Here is a 20,666-nt window from a genome sequence, read left to right as displayed (position 1 = left end):
GGGGACTGTACCCTTTCTTAACAGAAAGCAGGAAACTATTATGACAAGACGAGTGAATTTAGACAATGGAATCCTCACTACGAAAAGCGCCACTCTTCTATAAACAGCTATCACTGTACACACACGACAGGGCAGCTCGAGCAGTATAACGGAGAATAACTTGCCTTTCTTGCATTAAGAATCGTCTTGATCACCAGCCAATGATCAGCTCCAGCTCTGTGCTTTACCTCCAGTATATTATTACTGAGATCTCGCCGAGTCACCAAGAAATCCTGGCTCTTTACCTGTTTAGAAATCATTTTTATTTTAAATAGCTATTTTATTCAGCAAGGTAAAGGTTAAAACACTGGCCATTTTGCTTGCACAATTATCGATTTCCTGTTTATTTACAAGGTTAACAGTGGTTGTGTAACTGTGTGCTCTGCTCGTTTATTCAGCAAACTAAGGGATAATGACACAGAAAAAGTTTAAAGGCGATGACAAAACACCATCTTTAGATCAATAAGTTGAATCTGAGACAGTGCGAGCCTCAGAATTAACGGCCACCTGGAGACTTTGCCCGACTGTGGTTCAATTCGCAATCTGACCACTAGACGGAGCATCACAAAAAGCTTGTTTTGATAAGAACGAGGTTCAGTATCTTTTAGCCAAGGACCGTACAACGACCAACTCGTCTTGATTTACACAATATAAACATGTACAGCGATTTTTAATCAAAAAGTCATTATCATGAAATGAGCCCACCCTTCCCGATGGACCATGTACAATTTCCAACATCACAGGAATAAGGGAGAGGAACCACAAACAAAACCTTTCAGAGGAGTCAACTCTGAAATATTTAGGCCAAATAGACATCAAGGAATTCTCTCCCCCAAAGGCTGTGGATGCTCGGAGAATTGGAGCTTTCAAGGCAAAGATCGATTTTTATTAGGCGATGGTATCAAGGGATATGGAGCGAAGGCAGGAAAATGGAGTTGAGGTACAGATTTTTTTAAAATTCGTTCATGGGATGTGGGCGTCGCTGGCGAGACCAGCATTTATTGCCCATTCCTAATTGCCCTCGAGAAGGTGGTGGTGAGCCGCCTTCTTGAACCGCTGCAGTCCGTGTGGTGAAGGTTCTCCCACAGTGCTGTTAGGAAGGGAGTTCCAGGATTTTGACCCAGCGATGATGAAGGAACGGCGATATATTTCCAAGTCGGGATGGTGTGTGACTTGGAGGGGAACGTGCAGGTGGTGTTGTTCCCATGTGCCTGCTGCTCTTGTCCTTCTAGGCGGTAGAGGTCGCGGGTTTGGGAGGTGCTGTCGAAGAAGCCTTGGCGAGTTGCTGCAGTGCATCCTGTGGATGGTACACACTGCAGCCACGGTGCGCCGGTGGTGAAGGGAGTGAATGTTTAGGGTGGTGGATGGGGTGCCAATCAAGCGGGCTGCTTTGTCCTGGATGGTGTCGAGCTTCTTGAGTGTTGTTGGAGCTGCAATCATCCAGGCAAGTGGAGAGTATTCCATCACACTCCTGACTTGTGCCTTGTAGATGGTGGAAAGGCTTTGGGGAGTCAGGAGGTGAGTCACTCACCGCAGAATACCCAGCCTCTGACCTGCTCTTGTAGCCACAGTATTTATATGGCTGGTCCAGTTAAGTTTCTGTTCAACGGTGACCCCCAGGATGTTGATGGTGGGGGAATCGGCAATGGTTATGCCGTTGAATGTCAAGTGGAGGTGGTTAGACTCTGTCTTTGGAGATGGTCATTGCCTGGCACTTGTCTGGCACGAATATTACTTGCCACTTATCAGCCCACCTGGATGTTGTCCAGGTCTTGCTGCATGCGGGCTCGGACTGCTTCATTATCTCAGGGGTTGCGAATGGAACTGAACACTGTGCAATCATCAGCGAACATCCCCATTTCTGACCTTATGATGGAGGGAAGGTCATTGATGAGGCAGCTGAAGATGGTTGGGCCTAGGACACTGCCCTGAGGAACTCCTGAAGCAATGTCCTGGGGCTGAGATGATTGGCCTCCAACAACCACTACCATCTTCCTTTGTGCTAGGTATGACTCCGATCACTGGAGAGTTTTTCCCCCTGATTCCCATTGACTTCAATTTTACTAGGGCTCCTTGGTGCCACACTCGGTCAAATGCTGCCTTGATGTCAAGGGCAGTCATTCTCACCTCACCTCTGGAATTCAGCTCTTTTGTCGATGTTTGGATCAAGGCTGTAATGAGGTCTGGAGCCGAGTGGTCCTGGCGGAACCCAAACTGAGCATCAGTGAGCAGGTTATTGGTGAGTAAGTGCCGCTTGATAGCACTGTCGACGACACCTTCCATCACTTTGCTGATGATTGAGAGTAGACTGATGGGGCGGTAATTGGCTGGATTGGATTTGTCCTGCTTTTTGTGGACAGGACATACCTGGGCAATTTTCCACATTGTCGGGTAGATGCCAGTGTTGTAGCTGTACTGGAACAGCTTGGCTAGAGGCGCAGCTAGTTCTGGAGCACAAGTCTTCAGCACTACAGCTGGGGTATTGTCGGGGCCCATAGCCTTTGCTGTATCCAGTGCACTCAGCCGTTTCTTGATATCACGTGGAGTGAATCGAATTGGCTGAAGACTGGCTTCTGTGATGGTGGGGATATCGGGAGGAGGCCGAGATGGATCATCCACTCGGCACTTCTGGCTGAAGATGATTATCAACCATAACCTAAGTGAATAGATAAGGCCCAAGGTGCTGAATGGCCTATTTCTGCTCTTATTATCCCAAATTGTTTCTTTCTAGTTTCTGCTAATTTACCTGCTTTCGAGGATTTATACCATGTGGTTCAGGGGATTTGTTAGTCTCAGGTCCCTTTAACTTATTAAATAGTCTGCCATGCACTACTCATGTAGCTCTGCCACGTTTCAGGATTCCAGACTATGCCACCAGAGCGGGGACCTCGGTGGAATACAGGTTACAAATACTGCAACTGAGTTAACTGCATCTCTCAAGGGGTTAAAATCACAGGGCGGCCAGGCTGGCAAGTGTAAATTAGATTTCAGAAGGGGCATCTGAATCAGCTTGCTGAAGACAATGAATGACAGTGACCTGACCTTCCAGAGATCATTCCCACTCATTGCTGCTAACTCAACTCTATTCATTTGAACTCAGCATGGGTCATTCCCAGGTTAGGCCAGTGGATTCTGTTCTTTTGATATTAAGGGGAAGTTGGGGGAGGGAATATTCAGGTTGAGTAGAAGCTGACACTGGAATCTTGCTTTTGGAAAACCAGTATGCTGCACAGGGGTGAGGCAGAACACAGGAGGGAGGAGTTAGAAAATAAGTCAAGCACAAGAATCCACAGAAGTGGGTTGGAGGAGCATGTTCATTATGCAAAGACAAGACGTATTGATGGCAATAAGTGAATCCAATCTTAACTGTTGCTCCGCAGGTTCGCTGGTTCTGAAATAAAGGAGCTTAACGATTCATATTCACTCAGTCCAACCGCAAAGAGACTGAAGAAATACACGTGTGAAAGACACAAGTATCTGGTAAACATCACAAGGGGATGTCAATTCCCATAAAGTAAGATGATCAGACCGCTTAAGGGAGTGGCCATTGTGACTGAACCCTTATCTGTAACAAGCTCCTCTTTTAAACTTTTTCCTAGGATCTCAACCGGACAGAATAAAGGAATTGCCTCTTTCTTCGTATCCACCTTCAGTCCCAAACTGACATCCACCGTTAAATCTCTTAGTGATTACCCTGCTCACCTTGTTAATGATTGTAATGGAACGGAGTCTGTGCAGGAAGAGCAGCAACGACGGATCAATGTCATGGAACAGATTCTGCGTCTGCTGGTTTTGTGACTTGAGTGGCAGGACTATCTTTGTTGTCCATCTGAGAAATTAGAATTGGGCGTAAAAAGTCAACGAATCCAGAAAACTGTTCAGTATCTCACGGTGGACAGGTATTTCCCCTCTCCCTCTAATCTCCGAAGCCAAGAGGGCAAGGGGGCAGGTCTGCAGCTCCCTGACCCCTTCCAGTGGCACACTATTCAGGCTCTCGGTGGTGGGTGACAGGGGACCAAGAGATGTCAGTGGCAACTCTTCCCCCGATCCTCCCCCCAATCCACCTGCCCTTCACCCCCACCCCCCCAAGTATGGAACTACCCAGTCTCTGCTTAGCATCTTCCCAAATCAGCGCAGCGGAGAGTTTCCCAATCACAGCAATGTGGAGCAGAGGACACGAAAGAAAGCAAGAAAGACTTGCATTTATATAGCGCCTTTTCATGACCTCAGGGCTTCCCAAAGTGCTTTACAATCAACCTCTTACTACCTCAGAGCATAGTATTCTGGACTCCTGGTCTGACACAGTATCCTGGCCAACATTTATCCCTCAACCAACACCTAAAACAGATGGTCTGGTCATTTATCTCATTGCTGTTTGTGGGAGCTTGCTGTGCACAAATTGTCTGCTACCTTTCCTACATCACAACAGTGACTACACTTCAAAAGTAATTCATTGTCTGTAGAGCGTTTTGGGACATCCTGAGGTTGTGATAGGCGCGATATAAATCTTGGTTTTCAAATCCCTCCATGGCCTCGCCCCTCCCTATCTCTGTAACCTCCTCGAGACCTACAACCCTCCGAGATCTCTGTGTTCCTCCAATTTTTGCCTCTTGTGCATCCCCGATTTTCATCGCTCCACCATTTGTGGCCGTGTCTTCAGCTGCCTGGGCCCTAAGCTCTGGAATTCCCTCCCTAAACCTCTCCGCCTCTCTCTCTCCTCTTTTAACATGCTCCTTAAAACATACTTCTTTGGCCAAGCTTTTGGTCACCTGTCCTAATACCTCATGTGGCTCGGTGTCAAATTTTGTTTGATAATCGCTCCTGTGAAGCGCCTTGGGACGTTTCACTACGTTAAAGGCACTATATAAATGAAAATTGTTGTAGTAGTTCTTTCTGTTTTTTTCCTTGGTTCACTGAGATTTGGAACACTTTGCACTGAGTGACACCCAGAGGTCTCTCCCATGCAGGATATCCCTGTCTCCCAACAAGCCTGCAAACTCAACGCAGCGGCATCCCACAATCGCTGCACCTTTCTCAATCTTCCCTCTCCAAGTTATAAACAATTTTACAACACCAAGTTATAGTCCAATGATTTTATTTGAAATTTACAAGCTTTCGGAGGCTTCCTCCTTCCTCAGGTAAATGAAGGAGGAAGCCTCCGAAAGCTTGTACATTTCAAATAAAATCGCTGGACTATAACTTGGTGTTGTAAAATTGTTTATAATTGTCAACCCCAGTCCATCACCGGCATCTCCACATCATGGCTCTCCAAGTTAAGCATTGGCCCTCCTGTCCGGCTTACAGCCCTGTACCTGCCTGGAGCCGTCAGGATAGGTCCTTCTTTCTCTGGTGAACTGCTGCTTAGTCGCCCAGTAGCAGCATGGTGACGATCTTCATTCGCTCGGGCCAGCTGACCTACATTTTTCTTCTTCAGCAGAGCGTGGAACCTACGGTCTTCCATCTTAAACCTCCTGGCCTCACGGTTAATACTGAAAGGTTAAGATCTTACTTCTCTCTTTCCTCTCACCCTTAAACTGAGGTGTATAAAATTATGAGGGGCCTCAAGAGAGAGTGGACAGGAAGGATCTATTTCCCTTAGCAGAGAGGTCAATAACCAGGGGGCATAGATTTTAAGTAATTGGTAGAAGGATGAGAGGGGAGTTGAGGAGAATTTTTTTCACCCAGAGGGTGATGGGGGTCTGGAACTCACTGCCTGGAAGGGTGGGAGAGGCAGAGACCCTCATCGCACTTAAAAAGTACCTTGGTGTACACTTGAAGTACCGTAACCTACAGGGCTACGGACCAACTGCTGAAAAGGGGGATTAGGCTGAATAGCTTTTTAGGCCAGCACGGACATGAGGGGCCGAATGGCCTCCTTCTGTGCTGTAAATTTCTATGATTCTTCTACCCACTGTCTCCAGATCCCAGGCATGTTACTTAAATAAGGACCGTTAGGAAGTAGTAACAACATTTAAAGAAAAACACACACTCACAACTGATTGTTGGGTCCCAAGGATTAAATCTTACCTCGTTTTCTCCGCTTCTGACCCCATTAATCTCACGGGCCTCTCATCATCAACCCAGTGAGGGAGGATGTATCCCATCGGGCCACTGTTCCTTTCAAAGCGGATGTGAAAACCGTTAGAGTGAATCTCTGGGCTGTCTGTGACTTTGAAAACGGACTTAAATCCGATACCTTTCTGACCTGCAGAAAGGAAAAACAAAACATGAATTTGTTCAATAGCTCGTTTTAACTTGCTGTTCAATTAAATATAGACGGAAGTTCAATTAAATATAGACGGAAGTTCAATTAAATATAGACGGAAGTTTAATTAAATATAGACGGCAGTTTAATTAAATATAGACGGCATGCAACAAATAAATAGATGACTGAGACTAATTTTGCTGCAGACAGAGTGAGATGGCTCAGTCTAAGTAAATGACATGTTATGCAATCAGAGTTTACTGGCGTTAATACAACGCAGTGCAATTAGGGCACTCCCCTCCCATTTTTATTTCTTATTTATTTAAGAGGGAATCATAGTAATGGGAAGAGTGGCACTGAGAAGAGGAGGCGGTTAGTGAACACAACCATTCCCACAAAAAGATGAATAAAAAAACAACGTATCAGCAGCTTGTAAACTGAGGCCATTCTTTGTGCGAGTCAGTGCCCTGCACAGAGAGAAACCATGAAGGGGAGACAGAATGTTCTGGGGGCAGGGACACCAGGAAGAAATGGAACATGAATTGGTTGAACTCCTGTTAATCATTTAACAGATGCGCATGGAAGGTTATTTATAGAATAATAGAAATTTCAGCACAGAAGGAGCCCATTGTGTCTGTGCTCGGTCCTTTTCAGAGCTACCCAGTTCTATTTTCATCATCTTTATAATTTTTTTTAAAAAAAAGTGTTTATCAAATTCCGTCTTGAGTGTTCTGATTGGCACAGCTTCAGTAGCCGCCTGTGGTGATTCATACAAGTTATGGATAATCTCCGTATTAAACGATGTTCAATTACAGACCAAACCATTTGCCAAACGTTAGTCAGGACTTCTGGCTAAGATTCCACACGCTCCTACCTATGTAGCCATACTCGTGTTTCCCCTTGGTACTGCAGCCCACATCACAGATCGCTCGGATATTCTTCTCCTCAAAACCGCATTCGTTGTTGAGGAGAACAATGCAGTCCCTTTCCACCACAAACAGCAGGCTGGGAGTAGCTTCATCATTCATGGGCGGGTATTTGTTATCATCAGCGTTCTGGGAATAAACGGGAGACACAATTGGCACGTGTTTTCAAAAACGTAAACTGTCCTGTGGTCGTTTGGTGAAAGACAGTACAAAATAGAAAAACAATGTCCTTGATATCAGAGGTGGCTGCTGACCTGTACTCCAGCGAGAAACAATACCATCAGAAGATGAAGCAAGAGAATCGGTGGGGAAACAAAGCAAATGGTTGCTTTTAGAACAAAATGCTTCATTTGAAACTTTTTTTTTTGAGGCTCAGGGATTCCCTAAAGACAGCCCAGGCTGCTCCCCACATGCTTTCCCGGTGGTGTTCACTCTATAGAACAGCACAGGCAGAGGCCCGGGGGGCAGTCCCCCACCCACAGCCCTCAGCCAGGGAAAGGTGCAGAGACGTGGGAGTGGGGTGAAGAGGGAGAGAGAGAGTAATTTCGAAAAGAGACGCGGTTTTAATTGTTTACTGGTCCGTGTGCATATTTTAGCGTGGAGCATTCCTTCTAGTTGCATTAGCTCTGGGAAGGTGAATGAGGAAGACGGTAAACAAACTGGTACATCTTACCTGTATCAGTTCCAAGACAAAGTGCGTGTCTTTACTGTACAGCTCTGTTGATAAACGTTCCAGGCTTCGACCTAATCGGTTCTGATGAACTTCCATCAGTCTCTTCCCCTCTTCATTCAGTTCAATCCCAATGCCAAATTCATTTTTCCTAAACAGAAAGAAAATGTGTAAATATTTAAAATTAATTCAATAATCGGACACCGCTTCAAAATTGTCACGTATTACAAATCCCAAATGTATCTCTTCCCCCTGCCAGCTCAAGGACACAAGAGGGTTCGAGGCAGGGTAATGCTTCCCCTGTACTCTGCCCAAACACCAGCGCCGTACAAGTGTGACATTTCTATTTTGTCCAACAAAGAGCCTTGTAGTTTCTCAAATATTACCAGTTACAAGTCACTTTGTGCAGAATTATGGAGAGTTTTCCCACTGTGGGCTCTTGCTCTCTACGAACTGGCGCATCCCACGTAGCTCCCTTACATCACATCAAGCGTCTCATCTCAGCAGCCTGTGCTGGATTCATACTCTCAGCCCGGAGGTGAAACGTCAGCACCAAATCCCCAACCCATTACCACCACCAATAATGTAGTATCGCTGCTCTCAAGAACGAAAGGAAATTCAGAAAGGGGTACAAATTCCTGCTAACAAGAGTTAATTTTTTTTTGAAAAACATAATTCGGAGAGGCTGCGTGATACGCCTGTGAAAGGGTCTCAAGGGGCTGAGCTGAGCTGTGAGAATGTCGAGCTTTGGCTCCAACCATTCCAGAGTTCCAGGGGAGGGGGTGGACTGCGGAAGAGACTGGAAGGTTGGGTCCACAGGGCGAGATCCAGGAAGTTATACAGAAGGGAGAGAAGTAGGCAGACATCAAAGCCCTGTTATGTTCTAACTTCTACCATAAATGCTGTTCAATATTAAACACGAGGGGTGATTTTAACTTTGGGCGATAGTGTAAAACGGGTGATATTGTATCAGCTGCCCGTCATACATCTCTCCTGATTTTCATTTCCATTAACTCCAATGGAAGCAGAAATGGGGAGAGATGGATAACAGGCGGCAATATCCCCCGTTTTACACTATCGCCCAAAGTTAAAATTACCCCCGCTCTGTTCCAACTGGTTGACCTGCTTTCAGCTCCGCAAATCTTTTTTCTTTTGCTGTTTATTCTGGGGACTGAGGCTCGTCAGCTACAATTAGGCAAGTACAAAAACTGAAAGGGAGCCCCGCACTCCAAACCAAAAGGGAGGGGAGAAGTTAAAGCAGAGGGCCCCTGTGTCACACAGAACATATCTCACGGCACGTCCCAATCCCCCAGCTGCTTCAGCGACGGCGGAAAGCCGACTCAAAGGTGAGGGAGGAGCTGATAAGGATTTCTCAGTGCTTGAAAGGAAACACTTTGGAATGTTTTAATCTGCTCCTTTGATACCTCCTCAATTCCCCATTGCATTTCTATCCCTGTAGGACCGTCTCCATCACCATGTCAGCAAAGGGACAAGGAATTGGGATTCCTGTTCATCAGCTAGTCTTGGATACCAATTGGAATGTGTTCCATCTCCCACATTCCTTTTCCACTCTACCTCACCCCCGCCCCGATCCTGGGAACCACTTATCCCATTCCAGGACCAGCACTAATTTAGCTTTGGTCACCAGACACATAATACGGACCTGATATCCTCAACGATGGTCCTGTGCAGGTTGTCTTCATTAGTTGCATCAACTGAACATTCCCCGTTACATATTAAATCTGCAGGATCAGGTGGTGCACCATTTAAGGTCCCAGCATCACCTCCATGCTCAGGTGGCTTCTCGTCAGATGGTGGCAGGTCATTCTCTTCAGTTGCAAGCACGAATTTGTCACCATCATCATCCTCGTCATCTGAAATGGGAAACCACAAGTACAATTTGCAATCACAGCGTTTTCTTCCTTCGTGCCCCTCAAGCGTCTCTTCGTTCATCCCCATCTCCTCTCCCGAAGGTAGCGGTTTACTCCAGGATATGATTCCACAGGCGGTATATCTCAAGAAGCTGTTATGGTCACCGTTGCCTGAACCTGGCTATTTGGCCATCACAGCCATGTCCAATCCTGCCTCCATAAACTTGAGCTCCTCCAAAACTCTGCTGCCCGTATCCTAACTCGCACCAAGTCCCGTTCACCCCTCACCCCCTGTGCTCGCTGACCTACATTGGCTCCCGGTCCGGGAACACCTCGATTTTAAAATTCTCACCCTTGTATTCAAAACCCTCCATGGCCCTCGCCTCCTCCCTATCTCAGTAACCTTTCTCCAGCCCTACAACCCTCCGAGATCTCTGCGCCCCTCCAATTCTGGCCTCTTGCGCATCCCCGATTTTAATCGCTCCACCATTGGCGGCCGTGCCTTCAGCTGCCTGGGCCCTGAGCTCTGGAATTCCCTCCCTAAACCTCTCCGCCGCTCTCTCTTCCTTTAAGACGCTCCTTATAACCTACCTCTTTGACCAAGCTTTTGGTCACCTGTCCTAATATCTCCTTATGTGGCTGGGTGCCAAATTTTGTTTAATAATCGCTCCTGTGAAGCGCCTTGGGACGTTTTACTACATTAAAGGCGCTATATAAATGCAAGCAAGCCTGTAAAGTGAGAGTCATCAGCAGGCCCAAGGCATGAGAAGGATGTCATTGAGACAAGGGCAGGAAGATTTGTATCAAGCTTTAGAAAAGAAATCTGAAAGGCTGATTTCCTTTATTTATTTTAAAATCATTTTTGCTGCTTTCTCCCTCTCTTTTGTAGTTTTCCCACACCACGCACCTATCTCCTTCTGTCGCTCCTACGGCCTCCCTGCACAACACATCTTCAACATCCAATAGGACACCTGCTCTCAGCTCTCTATCAATGCCACTCTTCCCTGTCCAACAGCAGGCCTGTAAAGAGCCACGGATAGGTAACGGTCTGGCATCCCCTCTATTGTGGAGGGGCTCCTGGTTTTAATAAGACAAGCGTGGGTGAGGAAGACCACCCACCATCTTAGCTCATCCTTCCAGGAAGGGCAGACACCCCCTGCCCATCACAGCATCTCATTGTTTCTTAAATGATTCCAGAGGTTTTGCCTCCACTGCTCTACCTGAAAGAACATTTCACATGTTGATCCATCGTGTGAAGTACTGATTGACATCAGTACTAAGTCAGCCGATTAATTTGAAGCTTTGTCCCTTATCTTACTCTCCTGATTTAATTTTCTGGATCTAATTTTTTAATCCCTTTTACTATCTCGTATAACTTGGAGTACTGTGAACAGTTCCGGTCTCCATACTATAAAAAGGATATGGAGGCACTGGAGAAGGTGCAAAAAAGATTGACGAGGATGATACCAGAACTGAGAGGTTATAACTATCAGGAAAGACTGAACAGGCTGGGGCTCTTTTCTCCAGAAAACAGAAGACTGAGGGGTGACCTGATAGAGGTCTTTAAGATTATGAAAAGGTTTGATAGGGTAGACATAGAGAAGATGTTTCCACTTGCAGGGGAGACCAGAACTAGGGGTCATAAATATAAGATAGTCACTAATAAATCCAATAGGGAATTCAGGAGAAACTTCTTCACCCAGAGAGTGGTGAGAATGTGGAACTCACTCCCACAAGGAGTGGTTGAGGCGAATAGAATAGATGCAGTTAAGGGGAAGCTGGATAAACACATGAGGGAGAAAGGAATAGAAGGATATCCTGATAGGGTGAGATGAATTAGGGAGAGAGGAGGCTCGTGCGGAGCATTAACACTGGCATAGACCAGTTGGGCCGAATGGCCTGTTTCTGTGCTACACATTCTATGTAACCATCAAAATTTAGTGTCACTTCCTTTCAAGGCTGAAAAGCCCAAGTTTCTCCAGCCCTTTTACTTTTGGGATCGGCCTCGTGCCTCTTCTCTGAACCATCTCCATAGCTGAAATGTCTCAAGTGCCCAGAACCGAGCGTAACAACAACTTGCATTTATATAGCGCCTTAAAACGTCCCAAGGCGCTTCACAGGAGCGATTATCAGACCAAATTTGACGCCGAGCCACATAAGGAGATATTAGGACAGGTGACCAAAAGCTTGGTCAAAGAGGTAGGTTTTAAGGAGCGTCTTAACGGAGGAGAGAGAGGCGGAGAGGTTTAAGGAGGGAATTCCAGAGCTTAGGGCTTAGGCAGCTGAAGGCACGGCCGCCAACGGTGGAGCGATTTAAAATCGGGGATGTACAAGAGACCAGAATTGGAGGAGCGCAGAGATCTCGGAGGGTTGTAGGGCTGGAGGAGGTTACAGAGATAGGGAGGGGCGAGGGCCACGGAGGGATTTGAAAACAAGGATGAGAATTTTAAAATCGAGGCGTTCCCGGACCGGGAGCCAATGTAGGTCAGTCATGCAGTTCGTTTTGTCCTCAGTGCACTCAAGTTAGGGAAGGGGGGGAAGAAAGTTTGGCAGAGTGGCCGCTCCCGATTCTTATACAGCGACTCCTGATGGAAAGTGAACCTGTGTGGGTGTTTGATGGGATTGGGACCTGGTTCAGTTGTGGCCCACTTCACATCACTGACTAGGTTCACACTTGAAGAGTGTCCCCTTGGTTGAGGTGCAGCAGGGCTGTAAACGCCTATGGAATGTATTCCAGCGTGAAGCAGAGGAGGGGAGAAAAGGAGCTTAAGAACGTTTCTCACCCACACTGTATGATGTACTTTCAGACTCTGCATCACGCTCCGATTCAGACTCAGGAACCACATCAGAATCTTCTCCTTCACCAAGCCTCACAACGGACGACCTGCTGCTCAGCGATGTGGAATCCACAGCCTGGATCACAATTTACACATTTTATTTAGAAAAAGAAAAGTTTTCATTCTCTCAAAAAGTTAAACCCACGGCCATCAGTAATTGGTTAACTTTTGCAATGTTTTTTTTTTAAAAACAGGAGACTAAAAGTTACCTTAGTGTAATGCAATATCCTAATCTGCTGCTCGCTGGGAAAGTCAGATGTCTATTATACATTAAATTCAGCTTATGGGGTGTGCATTTCATGGTAAGACTCATTAAGTGCCTGCTCTACCTGCTATTCCTGTAGGCGGCAATGTGACCAAATCTTAAAGGTGTCACTGTGAGACACAAGGGAGGAGAAACCGTTTTACGTTGTGTCTGTTTTTTCAGGCGTGAATCAGACGCAAAGCACACCAATTTACCAGCAGGATGGTCTACTCCCAATCTGCGCAGGCTTTTGGCCCTCTGCTAAATTCGTTGCACATCCAAAGTAAGTGGGATAGTGTCCGTGGGTCAAAACATCCTGATTTGTTTTTTCTCAATACCAAAATTTGAACCTACAACAAATCATAAATCACTATCTGCGGATTGCCTGCTGCCTAAACACCAATCAAAATCCACTAAAAAGCAGCCAATGAACAAATGGCAATTGCCACACAAAAAAAAAATCAGATCACTGAACTTACACAGAATGTACAGAACAGAAACAGGCCATTCAGCCCAACAGATCCATACAAGCTCCACACGAGTCTCCTCCCTCCCTACTTCATCTCACCCTATCAGCATATCCTTCTATTCCTTTCTCCCTCATGTGCTTATCCAGCTTCCACTTAAATGTATCTGTGCTATTCGCCTCCTTGTGATAGCGAGTTCCACATTCTCACCACTCTCTGGGTGAAGAAGTTTCTCCTGAATTCCCGATTGGATTTACTAGTGACGACCTTACATTTATGGCCCCTGCAAGTGGAAACATTTTCTCTACGTCTACCCTATCAAGCCCTTTCATAATCTTAAAGTCCTCTATCAGGTCACCCCTTAGTGTTCTCTTTTCGAGAAAAAAAATCCCCCCAACTTGTTGCATCAGTCATCTTTTAACCCAGCTGACTAAATACCCATAAAAATAAAATTTATAACATAAGATAAGCATAAAGATTAAATTCTAAAAAAAAACAATCCACCATCAACTTTGCTTTTGACTAGTTGCCTGAAGGTACAACCTGGTGAAGACGCTGTAACCCCAATTCCCTCGTCTCCTGAGAGGGCGATAACAGAATCCATTATCGCCTACCCGCACCTGAGATCAGGAACTCAGCCCAGTGAGGAATTAAACGGTTTCCTTTGCATCACCAACAAACAAGTCTTCATTCTGCTCCTCGATCTGCATTAGTCGCCTCAGTTACCAGCAACTTGCTGTAGACCCACTAATGCAGGGTGTCAGAGTCAGGACTGAGCCGGAGTATTTGTCAAGACAGCTATTCTCGCTGTAGGACAGGTTTCAGGTTCAGTGAAGAGGTCTGAGATGCAAAAGTCTCCCGAAGACCCGAAAGAGGACTTGGCTGACTGGTGGATAAACAGAAACATCACAACTGCTGGCAATCAAATTAAATATAGAAAATGATGGAAACGCACAGGTGGTCAAATCAACATCTGTAAAATAAAGCACGGCTAACATGTCCCCCTGGGACTCTTCATCAGAACTCACTTCTCTGAGATGCCAAACGACTTGCTGATTTGTCGTTTTCTGTTTTTACTTCTAAAGGAACTGAAGTTTTGCCAGCAATCTCTGTAGATAGGACTCACCTTTGTGGTCCACAGTGAAATGGACACAAGCTTTGCTGGATCCAGTTTGCTATGGTAGTCCCTCATCCATTCTGTAATCCCCAGAAGAATTCCCAGTTCGTGCAGTCGGTTCAGGTAACGGGAGGAGCATTTTGCTGTTTGAAGCAGGAGTTCTTTTGACTCGGATTGTCCGATTACTCTAGAAAATGGCTCTAGGATTACCTGCAATTTACAACAGTTTCCAATATTTTAATAACTATCCTTTTAATTCTGCTTTCCTTCCATAAACCTACAGCTGCCATAATGAATTTCACATTCACAAATCAACTACATGATTCTGTGTAAAAAGAATACAGCAGGATGGAGAATTAGCATTTTATTTTGAATTAAACTGGCACATCACGCAGAAACTGTTCTGATCCTGATATTTCACGGTGGGACCCACCACAGACACAGTCTGCACAAAAGGCTCCTTAAAGTATTTTTTTTTAGCGAAAGAGTGGAAACTAAAGCCATATGGAGATTTTACAGTTGATATTAACCCCGCATTTAATCTTTAACATCCAGCCTGTAAAAACCACACAACCCCCATGATCCCAACCATTTAAATTTCAGAAATAAATAAATTGAGGTCCATAGCATGCAATAAATTCAAAGGCTGCAGAGTCACTACCTGTAATTACCTCCTCCTCCTCTCCTCCGCCCACCCCCCGATATCAAGAAGAGAATAGTGAGGAGAAGCAGTGACCGGACCCTCTGTCCATTATTGCCCTGGTACCATGTTCTTGTCGTGACTGGCCTAGAACATCAGGGGATGGGAGGGGCACAGACCAACCTCCTCCCCCATTTCACAGCTTCACACGTCTCATCCAATTTTCTTTCTGATTAGTTTTATTCCAAACAGCATTTGCTTCGCACCAGGAACTTTAGAAGGTAGAGATTGTTCCAAAACAATTTATAATATAAATATTTATCGCTTTATTTTGAGAGAGTCTGAATTGAACATAACCCCATGTATTAATTCTGGCCTCTTGCGCATCCCCCGATTTTAATCGCTCCACCATTGGCGGCCGTGCCTTCAGCTGCCTGGACCCTAAGCTCTGGAATTCCCTCCCTAAACCTCTCCACCTCCTTTAAGACGCTCCTTAAAACCTATTTCTTTGACCAAGCTTTTGGTCACCTGTCCTAATATCTCCTTATGTGGCTCGGTGTCAAATTTGGTCTGATAATCGCTCCTGAGAAGCGCCTTGGGATGTTTTACTACGTTATATAAATGCAAGTTGTTGTTAAAGAAATGTAGTTACTGGCACATGTCTGCTCTCCCTCATTCTGGTGTGTGTTTTTGGCAACTCTGCTGCTAATTAGTTATCTGTGACTGTTGTGCAGAGAAAAGTTTCCTGTGACAACATGGTGAATGCAGCCGTCTGCAGTTTTGTTTGTAGAGCTGCCTCTAGATGCTCTATTCCCCTACAGCAGCCACATGCCTGCTCCCAAATTTCCAAGAGCTCAAAACTCAGCATATCAAAACAAAGGAACTATGTGCACAGAAAATGTCTGCCCACAGACAGCCTCCAAACAGTAACTTGAAAGCATGAAAGAAAAACAGTAAAAAAAAAGTACAATCAAAATCACTACAGGCACAGATTTCTCTTTATAACGGGATTACATGATAGTCACCTTTTTACTTAATGCAAAGTGTATTTTTAATAATTGGAGTCACAATTCAATTATATACTTCTTAAAAAAAAATCTTATTCTGGCTTGAATGCCAAGTTTGATATTTCTGATGCATGATAAGGATTGTGTAATATAGGAGCAAGACACTGCACAGCTCATTAATAACCCCTGTATAATGCAATCAACAGCAACATTTAGCTAAACGTTACATATCCGAATCCAGAAAATGACAAAGCAGAAAACAGGCTGCGTGGCTGAAGAGAGAGAGTGACCTGGTTTTGGTTCGAGTCTCTACAGTGCAGGAGAAATCATCCTGCAAACTCACAAACACAAAAAGCGTATGTACTTTGAGGAGCTGAACCCCCTTAATTTCTCCCCATGCCAATGCACCAATTGCGGGAAAGGTGAGTGGGTGATCGGCGCATGCCGTTCCAAGCTGGGTGCTAAAAGCTGCACCAGAAGCTGCCCTGAAGGCCTATTGGGTCTGGGTCCTACCTATAGACCAGAGGATCCCAGGCTCAGGCTGATCTCCAACAGGACAGCAAGGAGGGGGGCTATAATTGATCTCAGCCGCTGGAAAGTGCAGTGTGAACATTGGATGAGAACAGGAACCAGCAATGCCCCCCTGCCACACTCACTGTTTAGGTTTACACACAACGGACTGGCCGCTTGGATGATGCATGGGTTAGTTACACAAGCAGCACTGTCTGATGCTGGCAGCAAGTGTTTGATTCACACCGACATTAACACTAAACAGTTAGTTACCGCATCATGTATGACCATTTTACACTTGATTGTGGTGACATTCTAAAGCTAGTTCATACAAGTCACGCAGTGTTCATGAACAGCAGGTTACCTTCTGTAAGAGCGCTTTACAGAGTCTTACTGGAATCCTGATAAGACAATCAAGAATGAATTTGGCGGATAGATGTGAAGATACTCCTTCAGTCTCCAAGAAGTTTGCTGTGTGAAACACGACAACACAAAAGATGTTGGAAAGCACAATTTTTTTGGGGCATAAATCAATGCTGTGACCACATTCTGAGAATATAACTGTTCTCCAAAAATCAAATAGTCTATTGTCCCTCACATGCAAGTGGAAAGAAGACCACTACTTGGTTTTTCATTTAACTTTATTAAGAGTCTGCTAATCTCCAAGATGTGTGGAGCCATTACATAAAACTTGGGTAAAGCAGAGTGAAGAGAAATATTCAATCTTTTCATTCATCCTCAAATTATGCTGCGTAAAACTTGTATTTATATTGGGCCTCATCACACTGAAACGTCTCAAAGCACTAAATTACTTTTGGAATATTGTGACCTACATGGGCAAACACACCAGCCATTCTGCATCTCAAACATCACACTAACAGCAATGAGCTGAATGAGAAGTTAAGCCCAGGACTGGTTTTGGGAGAAATGTCGGCCAGGATAATAGGGAAACTCCCTGCTCTTCAAAGAAGAGCGCAGTGAGATCTTTACTGTCCCACCTAAACATGGAGCCTCAGTTTAACATCTTATCCGATTCTATCATGGGCAAAATCTGAAATATTCAGATCATTTATAGGTCCAGCAGTTTCTAACCAACCAAATCGAACACCAATTTACTTTCCTTTGTAGGCTTTTTCTCATTTTTGTGCTTCGACATTTTTGCCAGCATCAAGCACTCCAGGGCAGGTACAAAGTAGAAGTCTATTTACACTGCCTTAATTCAGTGCAGCATCAACTATTGCACAGGGACGGGAGTAGGCCATTCAGCCCTCACGCCTGTTCCTCCATTCTATCAGATGATGGCTGATACTTTTACTCAATTCCATTTACCCACCTTTTCTCCATTAACCGTGATACCCTTACCTAAGAAACATCTGGCACGATATTTCCACCTGCAGACATTTATTGCCCCCAACCAGGGATGGGCAATAAATGCCGGCCTTGCCAACAATGTCCGCGTCCCATGAACGTAAAAAAAAAGCCCAATATTTTAATAGATTAGAGCAACAATTTCCTTCACAACTAGTTGGGGTTGTTCAATCCCGCGAATATATACAGTAGAGCAGGGGGTGCACAACCGTCAGATACACATGGAAGGCCGTAATTAAAGAAGATACAGACGACAATGTCATGTTTCATTTACATCACCTTGAATACAAGGGGAGGTTATGAATCACTCCTCAACATGTCACTCTATTGCCAGCCTCCATAGAATCTCTCCGACTCAGCCTCTAGGCTTGCTCTGACTTGCTGGTACTCACTTGGTCTGTTTGGATGTAAACTCCCCACCCTTGTTTATCACTTTATTTTATTCCACTTTTGCACCTTGCCTGACATAACAGCTTATTTCTGGATTATTTTTCACCCTTGGGAGACAAAACATAAGATTACGCCTCCGTGCCCCCCACCCCGCCCCATCTCCTGAGAATCCTGAACATCACAACAATTCGAAATATATTTATAGAATTAGATATACTTTTGATTGAGGGGTTAACGGGGAAATAAACACAGCTTGAAACTGGACCCCTGCACACTGAGGCAGTGCACGATGGAACATCACCAGGTAAATTTGTGCCCGCATTAAATTTCCCATCTCTATCAGGTTTCCAGGGTGATGATTTAGCAAAGACAAGGCAAGTGCAAATGAACCCGAGATTTTGTAGGGGCACAGGATCAGGAGGAGGCCATTCAGCCCCTTGTGCCTGTTCCGCCATTCAATTAGGCGATGGCTGATCTGTATCTTAACTCCATCTACCCGCCTTTGGTTCCATAACCCTTAATACCCCTTGGCCTAACAAAAATCAATCAATCTCAGTTGGGAAATTTTCAATTGACCCCCCCCAACCTCATCAGCTTTTTGTGAGGGGAGAGAGTTCCAGATTTCCACTCCCCTTTGTGTGAAGAAGTGCTTCCTCACATCGCCCGTGAACGGCCTGGCTCTAATTTTAAGGTTATGCCCCCTTGTTCTGGACTCCCCCCACCAGCGCCATTAGCTGATCATCTGCCTCGCCTGCACTTTCGTTAGGAGTGTGTGACAGGGCCATACAGAGGAAGTTGGAGAAGAGAAAGAAACTCCTGGATGCGTCTGGCCTGTATAACCCCTTGAAATTCGGACTTTACGCAATCATATCATAGTAACGACAGTTTAAAAAAAATAAACTGCACTTGGCTGGCTTATTTCCCAATTCTTCCCAATGCATTCGCCTCCACCCGTGACATGTGACCTGATTATAAACCTCTGACCCATAACCAAGGCAAGTGAGTTTGAGCCATCGGCATCACTTGGTGTAAAGATTGATTAGTCCACCACAGAAGTGTAATTTTAAATTTGGATAGTCCATTGAACAAAAAACATCCTCACCTTCCAAACCTCCGATTGCTGCCAAAGCAGTTTCCACATGATTAGCCAGTAACGCCAAGGGAGCGTTTCTTAATCCATCTGCAGTTACAATGGAAACTAAGTGTCCTGCCGTCCCTGCAGGGTCACGTGACTTGACAGCCTGAGCAAAAAGTTCAGGGCCTGTGTTTGTGGTGAGTCTCAGCAACACACCTGGCTTTATTTCTATGGCAATCAGGTCGTTGAGCACAGCCGAATCTACAAAAGAAAGAACTTGCATTGAAAAAGCACGTTCCACATGTCTCGTGTCCCAACGCACTTCACACACACACTTCAATTTACTTCCAAGTGCAGTTACGGTCGTTATGCAGGTGAACGCAACGACCATTTCATGCACAGCAAAGTCCCACGAACAGTCACGAAACGAATGACCAGTTAATTTGTTTCGTGTGGGTGCTGGTGGAGGGATGAATTTTGACCGGGACACAGGGAGAACTCCCTGATCATCTTCAAATGGGATGGCGTCATGGGATCTTTTAATATCCACCTGGAATACTGGAACAGGCAGAAAGGTGCTCATCCGAAGCACAGCGCCTCAGACAGTGCAGCACTCCCTCAGTATTGTACTGAGGTCAGCCTAGATTATGTGCTCACAACGTGGTGTGGGGCTTGGTTCCTCAATCTTCTGCACGCAGTGCAAAAGGGACAAAGACTGTGGATGGCAATAACAACCATTCATTTTATTATTTTAAAACCAAGTATTTTTGCTAAAAAATTAATCAATGAATAAGGAAAGGAAATTGGTTTAATGGAGTCACTGAGACGGGCACACTGTGAAGGAGTTAAGCGAACATACACAGTTACGACGAGATCACTGAAGCCTCCAACAGATGTTAGTTCAGCTCTAATACCAAAATTCAATTATCACCGTTCTGTCCCAGAACCTCCGCCATTCCCATCGCTAGGACGAATACTTCAGATCACCAAGGGAGCCAACCTGGAGCTCCCCAACGCTGGAAAAACACACTACATATCAGGCCCCAGGTAAAGTAAATGGAGCTTTTCCAGGATACATGCTGTCTCCCTGCAATGTAAGAACAGGAGTAGACCATTCAGCCCCTCAAGCCTGTTCTGCCATTCGATTAGATCATGGGTGATCTGCAACTCAATTGATGCGTCAGGGAGCAACTGAGCAGGGATGGACACCTGAGATGGGAAACCTCCACAAGAGAACAAATTTATTTTTTTTCCCCAATCAGGGTAAACTTTACAATGCCCTGTGCCAAAGGCGGGACCT

The 20,666-nt window shown here is 45.3% G+C and overlaps 1 protein-coding gene across 3 annotated transcripts in view; it reads right to left on the bottom strand.

Moving 5' to 3' along the window:
* wu:fj29h11 (uncharacterized) overlaps positions 1-20,666 on the bottom strand; it is a 120,199-nt gene that overhangs the window by 54,342 nt on the left and 45,191 nt on the right. For all 3 annotated transcript variants that reach the window (XM_068003837.1, XM_068003838.1, XM_068003839.1), the window contains 10 exons: positions 19,394-19,627; positions 16,898-17,004; positions 14,386-14,586; positions 12,495-12,624; positions 9,504-9,714; positions 7,844-7,991; positions 7,119-7,299; positions 6,067-6,244; positions 3,742-3,868; positions 165-284 (listed from right to left, as the gene is read on the bottom strand). In XM_068003837.1, the coding sequence (XP_067859938.1) occupies positions 165-284; positions 3,742-3,868; positions 6,067-6,244; positions 7,119-7,299; positions 7,844-7,991; positions 9,504-9,714; positions 12,495-12,624; positions 14,386-14,586; positions 16,898-17,004; positions 19,394-19,627 (1,637 nt within the window). The remainder of the gene's footprint in view (positions 1-164; positions 285-3,741; positions 3,869-6,066; positions 6,245-7,118; positions 7,300-7,843; positions 7,992-9,503; positions 9,715-12,494; positions 12,625-14,385; positions 14,587-16,897; positions 17,005-19,393; positions 19,628-20,666) is intronic.

Source organism: Heptranchias perlo, chromosome 23 (assembly GCF_035084215.1).
Source record: "Heptranchias perlo isolate sHepPer1 chromosome 23, sHepPer1.hap1, whole genome shotgun sequence".
In the NCBI taxonomy this organism is placed as follows: domain Eukaryota; kingdom Metazoa; phylum Chordata; class Chondrichthyes; order Hexanchiformes; family Hexanchidae; genus Heptranchias; species Heptranchias perlo.
The sequence above is the reverse complement of the archived record's forward strand: the minus strand, read 5'-3'. Positions and strand labels throughout refer to the sequence as shown.